We start from the raw sequence: 12156 nt of genomic DNA, 5'->3' as shown, positions 1-12156 counted from the left end.
ACCAGTAGTCCTCTTTACCCCTGGGGCCAGGGTGACTGGTCTCTCTCTTTTAAGGGAAACCTCCAAATTTGAAGACTACAGCAGGAAAAACAAAACCAGGACAGAGTTGGCTCCTTGGAGAACTAACCTCATGAAAGAATTCTCGAGTCTCCACGCCAAAAACCCAGTCAAGTTACATTCTTTGAGGAAACAGAGCTTGGTAATTTCAGTTAACGTTTGTTAGGAATACAGAGAGCTGGTTATCTCCTCATTAATGACCATTTATCTGGTGTTTTGTAAATCGAAAGCAAAATAACACATGCTCCGCAGGCCACTTATTACAGGCACCAGGCAGGCAGCACCGCCTTCCCGACCTGAGGGCGGGTGGAGTCCCGGGAGGGCTGGCTGCATAGCATAGGGAGGGCTGGCTGCATAGCACGGGCTTCGGTTACACCGTTCATTAAAGTATTTAATTTATGACAACGCCCCAGCAAAACTTTTAATTAGTGGGGGGAAAGGCCCAACAGCCAGAACGCAGGAGGCGGAAGGACGTGTAGTATTCCAAGAGCCAAGTGGGGCCCAACCCTTCACTTCTCCTTCTCCCAGAACCTCAGCAAAATAAAAACTTCACAAGAGTTCCATGTTTCAGGCACCGGTATCCAGGCCCTAAGACCAGATCCAATCCATCCTCTGAGCAAATGAATCTCCTACTGTAAGAAGGGGCGCCAAGACACAGGGGCTCGTCCCTGTTGTCACCTCCACGTCCCAGTTTTGCTGACCCTCTTCTCCCTGGCACTTTTAGCACCACAGGGTGAGCCCTGGTACTGCCAACCAGAGCTGAATGCAGACAACCGCAACAGGGCTGGTGCCAGTCTCAGACGGGCTTTCGCCCTGGCTCCATGCCATTGGGTGACAAAGCAACAGGCAGGCAGAGCTATGCTAAAAACTTTTATAGCCCCTATCAAGGATTCTGAGAAAATCCGGGAGAGTGCTGAATGGCAGGTGAGGATGCTGTTGCCTCCACTTTTCACATTTTCTAATCTCTTACTCCAAACCACGATCTTCTCTGCACTTTTTTAAACTGTCTTCCCTTCTATCAGACTATCCATTCTTCCCTCCGATGTTTCCAGTATTCCCAAAGTCTCCATGTTCTCCCAGCAACCTGTCCTATTTGGCTCCCAAGACACTTCTGCATGGACCAAATTCCACGTGTTAATGCGGAGCCAACTTCGGCCACGGAGTGCAAACAGACGAAAAACGAGCAAAATGCAAACAGCATATCTCGGAAACGTCGTTGCCCACCCCCCTAAATGTATATATATATACCACAACAAAAACAGGAAAAATCCACCAGGCTTTCAACAGAGGAAACCTATAACCATCTCCGGGCAAAACCCAGCGCCTCCCCAAGCCGCTGCCTAGACATTAGAATCCGTGTTCTAGACTTAAGAGGCTCCATTTCTAACTTAAGATAGGAAGGGTATTTTTAAAAGCATCTACTCACCAGTTGGTTTGAGAAAATCCATCGGGTATCTGGAGTAAGGAGGAGGGGGAGACTCTGGAATTTAAAAAGTAAGAGAAAATAAAGGCCAGGCCATGAGAAAGAGAGATAGAAACTTATGATAACAGAGGCATTCTTTTAGCCCAACTGTTTGTCTTAGCTGTGGGGGTTGGAGGCAGGGCCGCGAGGCGGTGAGTGCCTTGATATTTAGCTGTCAGATAAACAAAAGAGGCCGCCTGGCGCCAGCCTCGGCGTTGCGCTCCTCCACGTCTGCGGCGGCGGCCGCCGCGCTCCGCCAGCCCGGCTGGAAACCACCGGCTCGGCCGCGGCCGCGCACTTCGCAGTTCCCAGGGCGGGGGTCTACAAACCCCCTCCCCATCCCCGAACTTCAGCCCCGCTCCCATCGTCCCCCGCCCCGGCCCGCCCCCCAGGGGCGCAAGTCACCTCCGCCCCCGCCGCTGCGCTGGGCGCCCGCGCCAGGCACGCGGGGCTCCCCTTCCCCAGCCCACCCGGGAGACGCGCCCCCATCCGCCCGCACGGAGACGGTGAGAAAAGGAAAGCAATGGAGGCGGCGGGGAGGATAAAGAGGAGGCGGCTGGGGGTCTTAGCGGCGCAGCCCAGGCCCCAGCGCAGTGAGGGGCAGCAACGTCACGGAGGCGCTGGGGGCAGACCTGTAGTCTACAGTCCTATAGCCTGCGCCTTCCCGTGCTGAAAGAAAGGAAAAAGTAGGGGACTCCCAACTTCTCCTGACTGCTTGTTCTTTTCCACCCTGGGCTGGCAGAGATGAGAGCAGATATCAGTTCGGCCTCCCATGCTCACCCTCTCTGTCCCAAAAACCCCAAAGCTGCGCAGCCAGGGCAGTCTCCGAGCCACTTGTGCACGACGTGACTCTCCGTATTTACTAAAGGAGCAGAGACTCTCCAGCGTTTACAATTCGCTTCTCCCAGCCTTCCTTCGCGGGCTTGGACCGAATCCAACTCGGCCACACACCTCAACGCCTTTCCGGGTGCGGGGGAGGCGTGACCCCCCACTTCTCCCTGCACCCCCTAGCTGATCCGGAAATGACAGCGTCTCATTTTTAACCACATGTCTGTAGAGTGTGTGCACGACCAGTGCCCATAAGCCCCCCTCGGGGCAACCAAGGAGAAAAAACGAAGGGAACCCCCGGGGAATGCCCTTCCAGTTTCCCCGGGTCCCTTCTCCACTTTTGTCCCCCAAGTCTCCTCCCAGGAGGGAATGTACACTCCCCTCCAGAGGTGGCTGCACAACACACAGCCCGCAGGGGCTTTTCTTCCACCGCTTGGGCGCCAGGGGAAGAGGGGGGGGGGGGCACAGAACAACTTCTTACCTAGTTCGCAGAGTCGGCTAAGGTGATGGGGGTTGCAGCACACCAGCTCGGGGTTGATCTTCCCGTAAGATTCACAGCAACACAGCCTCTTGACTTCCGAGGAATGCCTGAGATCCGGCCACCTGAACACTTTGCACAGCAGGAGAGGGAGCGAGTAGGACGAGGGAGGCTGCGCGGGCGGCGAGCCGGCGGGCGCCCCCAGGCCCAGCCTGCAATCCAGGCGGCCAGGCAGCAAGAGGCACGCGGTGCGCGTACCGCCGCGGGACTCCACGGCCTGGAGCAGCAGCTCCAGCTGCCGTTCCTTCAGTTTCTTGAGCACCGAGTGCGTGAGCGCCTTCAGATCCGCCTCGGCGCCCCCGGCCGCGCCGGCGCCCGCGGCTGGGGGGTGGGGATGGTGGTGACCTTTGACACCTCGGACCGCCTTGCCCAGGCAGCAGCCAGCCCTGCCTGCGCCGCCGGCACCGGCCCCATGAGCCCGGCCGTCCGTCGCCCCTTCTCCCCGCAGCTCGCCTCCTCCGCCGCCTCCCCCCGCACCCTCCTCCTCGTCCTCGCCGCCGGGCGCACGGCTCCTCCAGAGACGCCGGACGAGCGCAGATCGTTTGGTCCTGAACATGCGGGGCGAGGAGGCGAGGAGAAAAGTCGTTTGTCGGCTAAGGAGCGAACATGACCTCCGCACACCATGAAGAAGTCGGGCGCCGAGTTGGGGCAGCAGGCGCAGGCGACAGCAGCAGCAGCAGGGGCCCGGGCAAGAGCGGCGGCGGCCCGAGGGGCGCTCCGTGGCATGCGCCAGTCTCCCGGAGGCCGGGGCGAGCGCGGGGGCCCGGGGGCGCCCGCCGGGGCTCGGGGGCCTGCGCTCCGGCTGCCCCACCCCGCGCGGCCCGCGCCGTGCGCGGCTCTCGGGCCCCGGCGCACCCCGGAGGAACGCGGCCGCCGCTTCCCTGGGGGCGACGAAGCCTGCCCGGGTCGGCGCCTCCCCAAAAAGAGGCCCCCCCGCAGCGGCTCCCGAGTGTCGGGCTCGCCAGCCTCAGCTTCCTACATGGAAGATCCGCGGGGGCAACAAACGAAAGGCGTTCGGCTGGGTTGCTGGAGGGAGAAAAAGCCTCTTTTCCCCCTTGCTAAGCAACTTAATTTGGGGGTGGGGAAAAGCAGGCAATTAAAAAAAAAAAAGCAGGCACGCGATTTATTTTTTTCCTCTATATCCTTAGTAACCGGATCTCCTCGAATTCCGTGCACACGAAGACTCGGGGGAGGGGGCCGAGTGGACTTCACCCCGCATGAGATGTCTGGCGAAATAAGGAGGCTTTCTCAAAATCTAAGTACCAAATATGCAAAGCCAATGAAAAACACCACCTCCTCGCACCCCGGAGGTCTGGGGGCGTCCGGCTGGAGCTGGGGTTTAAAAAAATAAAATGTTTACAAAGTAGAACGAGACGTTTGAGGGGTGGAAAAAACGTATCCACGAGTTACATCCCCCTTTTTTCCTTGCAAAGCTCCACTGGTCTTTCTCTCCTTTTCTTCGGCCAAAAAAAAAAAAATCGTATATTTTTTTAATCCACAGAACGCTTTGGCTAGGCTGCTTCAATCTTCCGCATCTGGCTGTTTTAAGGGAGTCTCTGGTCTTTCCTCCTGCGCTCCCGGGGGCCCCGGTCCTCGGCGGGGACTTCCTCGGGGCTGGCGGGGGCGCAGGGGCAGAAGATGCTGCGGCGGCGGCGGCGGCTGCGCCCGGCGGGGCTGACAGCGCGGGGGAGGGCGGCGCGGCGGCGGCGGCGGGCCCCTGGCGGGTCGCGCGCTCTCGCCCTCCTAGGAGCAAGCGGCTCGCTAGTGTGGGGGCCACCGGCGCCCCCTCCCCTGGCCGCGGCTGGCCGCCGGGGCTCCCCGTGTGGGCTGCTCGCCCCGACCCGGCTGCGGCGGCAGGAGGCCCCGGTGTCCTCACGCCGCCTCCTCCTCCGAGAGTCTCCTCGTCGGGCTCCGGGAGCCTCCTTGTCCCCCGTCCGCCCTCTCCTGGCGCTCGAGTCCTTCTGCCGCCGCCGGGGGCTCGCCGCGCCGCACTCAGGGGCTCCGGGGCCGGGAGCTCGGCAGCTCGGCGCCGGCAGGCTGGCTCTGTCTCGGGCAGCTCTCTCCGGCGCGGCGAGCGGACCGAGCACGGCGCCCGGCTGGCTCGGCTGGCGCGGCTCGGGGACAGGATCCTCCGTGCGCCGAGCGAGCGAGCGAGTGTGCCCGGAGCTCGCCGCCTCCCGCAAGGCCTCCCGCCCCCGCCCCCGCCCCCTTCCTCCCCCTTCCCTCCCCCGCCCCCAGCCGCCGCCGCCTCTTCCCCGCCCCCCCCCCCCCCCCCCCCCCCCGGCCCTCTGCTCTGCTGGTTCCACTGCGCAGTGGCGCGCCCGGCTCCGGCCTCGTCACGTGGCCGTCTAGACACCCTGTCGCTTTAAAAAAAAAAAAAGCGATTGTGTTTCGCAAACAACAGATCGGGTTTCTAAAAGCTATTTCTCCCCCTGCCGTCCCCCCCGCCCTCGCCACCCCCTCCTGGGTCTGCAGAGGGGAGACCAATGGGGGGACGGAATAAAGGTGGGGAGCAGAGAAGCTCCCAGAATCGACTGAGACCTGGCCGGATCAGAGGAGAAATGGGAAGACCCGAGAGCACTGAGCGGGCTTCGCCGGCGAGTTTTGGAGCGGAACGAGCGGGTCGGTGGCCCAATTTAGACCCAACCCACAGAGCCTCGCCGTGGCCGTCCCGCGCGCGCTCGCCCTACGCGCTTCATTCATTCGTCCTGTTTTAAAGGCCCTGGCGGCGGATCCCCTGGCCGCGCGGGAGGGAAGGGGGAGGACACCGCTGTCTCGGTTTAAAAGACATTTACACCGGACTGGACCGAGGCCCCGGGAAGTGTGCACTGGAGGGAACAGCCGGGCCGCCGAGGGCGGGGAGGCGGCGCGAATGTGACCTCAGCGGCGGCCGCGCGCTCCCTCCCGCCCTCTCTCGCTCCGGGCTCGGGTTTCTAGGACTGCCTGGAGAAGTGTGTCTTGTGCACAGCTCTGGAATGCATTTGGCTGACTGAGTAACTGCGAGGGGCAGCATCCTGGCGGGAGAAGTTTGGGGGGGGGGGGAGGGTCGCCCGCCTGCAGCCGGCAGGTTTCCTCCGGAGCCCGGAAGACCTCCTCCACCCCGCCTCCCGGCGCGGGAAGGTTACCTTCGGAGCAGACCTGCCTAGGGCATGCATATACATGCGGGGGCTGCTTCTGCGCCCTCCTCGGCCTCGTACCTTTCAAGGTGCTTAGAGTCAGAGAGTTTATCCCTAACCCCAGCCTGGGGAGAAGCATAGACCGAGCTGGCAGATTGCTGCATGGAAATGCATAAGGGTTGGTAGGGGAAGGGACCAGAACGCTTTTACTTGGTGAAACCTGGTGATACTTAATGACTTACATATATACGCATCGGTGTTGTTGAGGCCACTAGTTGGCATGGTGATCTAACCTCACATCTTATTCAGTGAAGTCAGATTTTTTTAAAAGTCATTTGGAATTGTGAGATCATGAGGACAATGAAACTCATTGGAGATTTTAACGAATCTTTAGAAAAGATGAAATGCACTATTTTTCTTTTCCCAGCTAAATTAAACGTTCTTAAAAGGAAAAGGAACAGATGACTCTTAGCTTTGTAGCTCAGCCCCCTACCCTCCAGCAACTTAAAAAGAGTCTGACATGCAATAGATGCTTAATAAATATTTAGGAATCAACAGAGTTGGATAGGATCTAAAGGGGCGTTTGGACCACTCCCCCCCCCCCCAACCCCACCAAAAGCACCGTTGGAGATATAATGTTAGCGAAAAACAAGAGACATTGGTTACATGATCATCTTCAGGCAAGGGAGCCCTAAACTTACTGGCCTGGAAGACACTGGGATGCCCAGCCATGCAGAGGTGTGTAGGACAGGGCAGAAGCTGGCGTTCTAAACATTTACTTTATAAGGCTGCAATTGTATAAGATCATAATTTTGTTATAAATGAAAATGTTACTTATTGAGGAGGGCATTGAAACCTTATGTGTGTGTGTGTGTGTGTGTGTATGAAACTTTCTAAAGAAGCAACTTGCCAAGACCACAGCTGAGAAAGCCCAGGAGAATATGGAAGAGGGGGAGGTTTGGATCCAGGTGAGCAAATCGTCATTGGCAGGGAAAAATGGAAGAGACAGAACAGGATTTTTGAAGTGTCTGAGAAATGTATAATATACTCCCCTTGGAAAGGCTCAGAAAGAATACCAGACTAGAAGTCAGAAAACCTGGTTCCTGGCTGGGGCTCTGCCAGTCACTGGTTAAATAGCCTGTGCTACTGGTGACCCTCACAGCTAGTCGAGCACTTGGCAGGGTTTAAAAAGCTTTCTGGGCGAATTTCCTGCCCTCTCGGGGTCCTATCCCCTCTCTCTGCTCTGGGCCTCACTAGAAGGTCCTCATTTTTCAAGAGAGACTAGGCCAGGCTGCAAAGTGACAGGAAGGACTTAAATAAACAGAGAAAGCAAATGTCATAATTCTAATTAAGCTTCTTGGCTAAACGGAGAATCCGAAGACTCTTTTGGAAATCTGGCCAGTGATCTGATGCTCTGTGATGAGAGGCCCGAGCACACACAGGGCAGGTAGGTTTAGTGGGTGTTTCAGGAGCTGAATCTGACGTCACAGCTTGTCTGGGTGGAACGTGCATATACTTGCACAGACATGTCCCCATATAGTGTAATTGTGGGTGTTTTAATTCAGGCGTCACCCGTATCTTGCCTTCTATACGTGGTTCTCCTCCTCCATTTTACTACCCAAGGTAGGCAATGGGTGAGATGCTGGGCAAGTAGCTACAATGGTTGGTGCTGCTTGATGGCTCCTTGGCATCCCCTGAATCAGGTACCACCCCAAGCCTTCCTAAGAACCAGCCCCACCCCATCGCGTTCTTATTTCTTTCCGTTCCAAGAAAGAAGCTGGACGGTAGAGGAACTCCCAGCTGGCTGGTGTGCCTAGAAAGGGAGTTCTTTTCCTTTCCACAGTCACACGAGACTGACAAGCACCCTGTTTCAAACTATTCTGATCCTTTAAAAAAAAAAAAAAAGTTTAGGAGTTCACCAAACTATTGTGAATGAGTTTGATTCTAATCATTTGCTGGCAGGGAATATGGAATAAAATATCTCATTTGCAGTTGTTTATTTCCTGTTGTGGCTTCTATTTTCATCTTTTAGTCACTTTGGTGATAGTAATCAAACCCTAATCATGGTGCAGCCACAAGTCACAGAGACCAAAATAACTTGCAGCAGAGTTATGACAAACAAGGATGGAGTCAGCTAAAGACCTGGCTACTTAATCACTGGCCCCTGGCACCCGGAGGACTGCGGGGGCCGCCACTTGACTTACCGCTGGCTGAGCATCTAGAGGAGAGAGGAAGCCAGAGGGAAATTGCTCCAAGGCCCCTGGTCTTGAGCAGTCAGGCCCCCTGGGTGCATGAAGACGGAGAGCAGCAGAGCACACAGGAAGGAGAGGAGAAGCAGGTGAACCCCTCCACAACTGGCAGGGGGAGACTGACTTGAAAGAGAAAGAGGAGGATGAAAAAAAGAATCTGCAAAACTCTCTACACCTACAAGCAACCCTAAGCAAAAGCTCAAAATACCCTCCCATCCTGTCTTCCCTGTCTTCACTACCGTTCTCGTTTGCAGTGGTCCTTGGAGGAGAAGGGCAGAGGGAGGCCGAAGCGCATGGGTGTGTGTGTCGGTGGGTCCGAGGGCAGGGGTGAGGCAGGAATGAGGACCTTTCCATGCAGAAGCCAAAAGAAGAAACAATTGAAGAGGCCAAGAAAGCATTGGAAAATATCGACATTTCTTGCACAACTGTCTCCTGAAAAAATGTGTGAGTGAGCCCTAAACCATCCTGAACTGGCAGCCATACAAATGGAAGCGATGGGTCATGAAAGGAAGACAGCGTGAGTGGGGCCGATGTGACAATCAACGCTTCTTGGCTTATCTTGGCAGAATAAGAACAGAAGTGAATGAAAATGCATCTAATTCACAATCAAATAAAGATGCTATAGGCCCCGACTCATCAAATATTCTTGTATTACAGACATGCTGTCAACTGATCCATAACGTTTGCCAGGTGGCTGTCCAGGGCACTCAGCTAAGTAGTGGGAGTTGCACAGGGAAAGAGCGGGATAAAATGAATGGTTTCTGAAGGAGACAAGAGAAACATGCACAAAAGGTAAAGATCAAGGACAACATAGACATTCAAATATATAGTCGTCTAGAGACACAGTTTCCTTCAAGGAGGGGCACTGGACGGCTGAAGAACATGGCAGGATATAACTTCACTGTACATAACTTTTTGTACCTTTTGAATTTTGCACCATGTGAATATGGGTTTTATTTAAAAATATACACACTTAAAGTTCTTTTCAAAAAGAATCCCTGCCTGCTTTTCTCATTTCCTGAAATTTGCTGTTCTGATGTCCTTGTAGAAAAGGACGAGCTGGCGAGGTCACATGTGGAAGTGAGGCTGTAGACAGCTTCTCTCTCTGTGGGGCAGTTACTACAGGAAGGCCGATGACAACAGAGGCCGATGTGTCATCCCAGACAGCAAGGGTGGAGCTGCCTCGTCATGACCCTGGCAAGAGTCAATGAGGAAACACGCCAGTCCTAATCAAAAATCATTCTAGGTATCAGTCAGGCACAAGTCCTAACCGGGGACGGACAGCCTCATAAATACTGATGTCGCGATGACAGAGGCACAGGAAGGAGCCTGCCCGATTTGAGAAAATGAGAGCCTTTGCTTTTTGGAACAGAATTGAGCTCACATGATTCTCCATCCATTTAGCCAGCATTGATTCAAGATGGGGTGCCGGGCGCCAGGTGAGAGCTTGGAGGGACATACAGTTAGTATCAAGCACCGTCGGCCCTCAAGAAGTGCACAGTCTCGGAGAAGGCTGGAAATACGAAAACAGCCAACACTCACAAAATGTGACCCTGGCAGCAGGAATGCAGGCGCTTGCTGGGGAGAACAGAAGATCAAGGGAGTTATTCCGTCTTGGAGGGGGTCTCCAAAGGTTTCCTAAAGGAAGAAATCTTTTGGACCAGGTTGGCTGCGTTGACTAACCAGGCAGAGTTGCTCACGGTACGAATGGTCTTGTTCAGAAGGAAACCACAAAAGAAGAACAAAACTGTAGTTTTCTGTCACCTTTGAGCTCTCTTCAAAACCCAAGCTGTGCTCGTCTCTTGAGTTGTATAACTGTATCTATAAACGCTCCCGAGCTGAAGGAAGTCAGTAGTGGAGGTGAGGCCCCTGGAATGGGTATCCTGGGTGATCTTTTCCCTCGGAAGAAAGTTTTCTTTGTAGAAAGATATTGTAGGAACGACACTAGGTCATCTCTAGTTACAGAAACTTTTCTCCTCAAAGAACCAGGAAAATCTCCATGATCTCCGCTTCTCAAATCAACAGTCATGCCTCACTGGTGTCAACCTAGTTCATGTCAGGAAACAATGCCCATTGTAACACAAGTGGAAGGAAGGGACATCAGCAGTGAAGTTGGCCTGTGACAGCTCACTCATGGTACTTAGATAATGCTCTCAAATGCCAACCGTGAAAAATTATTATTGCCGTATAAATGAAGAGACGTGCAGTGTGGATGATTTCCACTGGCACTAAAAACTTGATTTTAAAAAGACAGTAAAGCAAGGGGATAAATGTTGAGTTAAGGGGCCAGCCCTGGGGCCGAGTGGTTAAGTTCACGCGCTCTGCTTTGGCAGCTGGGGTTCACCATTTAGAACCTGGGCATGGACCTAGCACGGCTCATCAAGCCACGCTGAGGCGGTGTCCCACATAGAAGAACTAGAAGAACCTACGACTAGGACATACAACCATGTACTGAGGGACTTTGGGGAAAAAAAACAAAGAAAAGGTTGAGCTAACTTGGAGGCACCTGGAGGTGCCCTGCTGTTACTCTTCACTGTCCATGCTGCAGGCAGGGTCTTCGTTGGAATCTCGAGCCACACTCTTCCAGATTCCAAGCTCCCAGTCATATTGGACTACCAAGTTAACCTTGGCTCCGTTCTAATTTTTTCCCCTATTTTTATCTTTCCCATTGCCCTGCCAAAAGTCATTAGGGGATGACTTTGGTGCTCAATTCTGCCGAGTAAGTGCCGGTTAGGATCTGAGCGATGAGACATCTGGTAATGGTGAATCAGAACTGGGCAGCCTGCAGAAGGGCTGAATGATGTCTCGTCTGTAGTAGAGCAAAGGAGTCATAGGTGACCACACATGCTGCCCCTGGCACGTTCTGGGACCCACCAAACGAGCCCAGCCGCATGAGTGATGGCCAAGGCATTTCTACAGCTGAGGACCCAGGGGGAGCAGAAGGGACCCTTCACCCAGTTTTAGGGTTCAATATACTTTTCTGCCATTTCTAGCTGCGAGGCCTGTTTCTGTAGTCTGTCTGCCTTCCTGCTATAACAAACACTGAATTCACAAGGCCTTGTGTGTGCCAGACCCCGTGTGGGGTCAGAGAACAAAGCCTTCACCGTGGGGTGGCTGGGACGAGGTGTGGACACTCCGCCAGCACAGCGCTATGTAAACGATGCAGCATACAGATGCTAATACCACGATTATCATGGATTCTGAGGTCGGAGCCGCCCTGTTAGCTAATTTTGCCTAACCTTCCAAGCCTAGGAAATGAATTCTTAGAGGAGATAAGCGTCTGAGTGATAAGGTAAGGAAGAAGGAAGCCACTTTTTCTAGAGTCTGGGACTTTGTGTGGGTTTTCCTAGGACCAGGTGGGAGCTTGTCAAAGAAGCGAGGCCAGCATCAGAGTTTAAAAACAAACCAACAAGCTTGGGAAATCTTTTTCTTAGAATGAGAGGGGGATAAGGGAGACCACAATAAAAAGCCTTTCTGCTTCTTTTCTAGCATTACTGTGAGTCCTAGAAATAAATTCATTGAGAATTATGACAGCAGCAAGGAAGTGCGAAGAGGTTCACAGGGAAGGAGATACCCAGTGGGTGGGACTGGCCACTGCCAAGTTCAGTCTTGAGACCGCACCCCCCCCCCCACCGTAAACTTTTATTTTGAAGGCCTTCAAGGTCGGTGGAATATGATGTTATTCAGCATTGCTTGAGTCTGGTAGACTAATGAGAAAAGATAAGGAAACCTACGGTAAAATGGGGTAAGAGCTAGAAGGGATTTTAAAAGTTACATAGCCTAGAGATTCGCCATCTCCAGTCCAAACACCAGACGCATCATCCAGGGGCAAGTTTGCATAATATAGTGCATTTTTTCAAACGCTAAATTATTTGGTATTTTTAGTTTGCATTTTCTATTTTATTT

General features: G+C 54.0%; 1 protein-coding gene across 3 annotated transcripts in view; it reads right to left on the bottom strand.

Moving 5' to 3' along the window:
- The window catches only part of SMAD7 (SMAD family member 7), a 29470-nt gene extending 25627 nt beyond the window's left edge, over positions 1 to 3843 (bottom strand). The window contains exons 1-2 of one of the 3 annotated variants that reach the window (XM_014841282.3): positions 2829 to 3843; positions 1484 to 1537 (exon numbers count right to left, since the gene is read on the bottom strand). In XM_014841282.3, coding sequence (XP_014696768.1) covers positions 1484 to 1537; positions 2829 to 3441 — 667 coding nt within the window. In that variant the 5' untranslated portion in view covers positions 3442 to 3843. Of the gene's footprint in view, positions 1 to 1483; positions 1538 to 2299; positions 2396 to 2828 lie in introns of those variants that run through there. The other 2 variants (XM_044774707.2, XM_044774708.2) reach the window with 2 other exon arrangements.
- Positions 3844 to 12156: the final 8313 nt, after the last annotated feature.

This window comes from Equus asinus, chromosome 7 (assembly GCF_041296235.1).
Source record: "Equus asinus isolate D_3611 breed Donkey chromosome 7, EquAss-T2T_v2, whole genome shotgun sequence".
In the NCBI taxonomy this organism is placed as follows: domain Eukaryota; kingdom Metazoa; phylum Chordata; class Mammalia; order Perissodactyla; family Equidae; genus Equus; species Equus asinus.
This window is presented reverse-complemented; position numbering and strand designations above follow the sequence as displayed.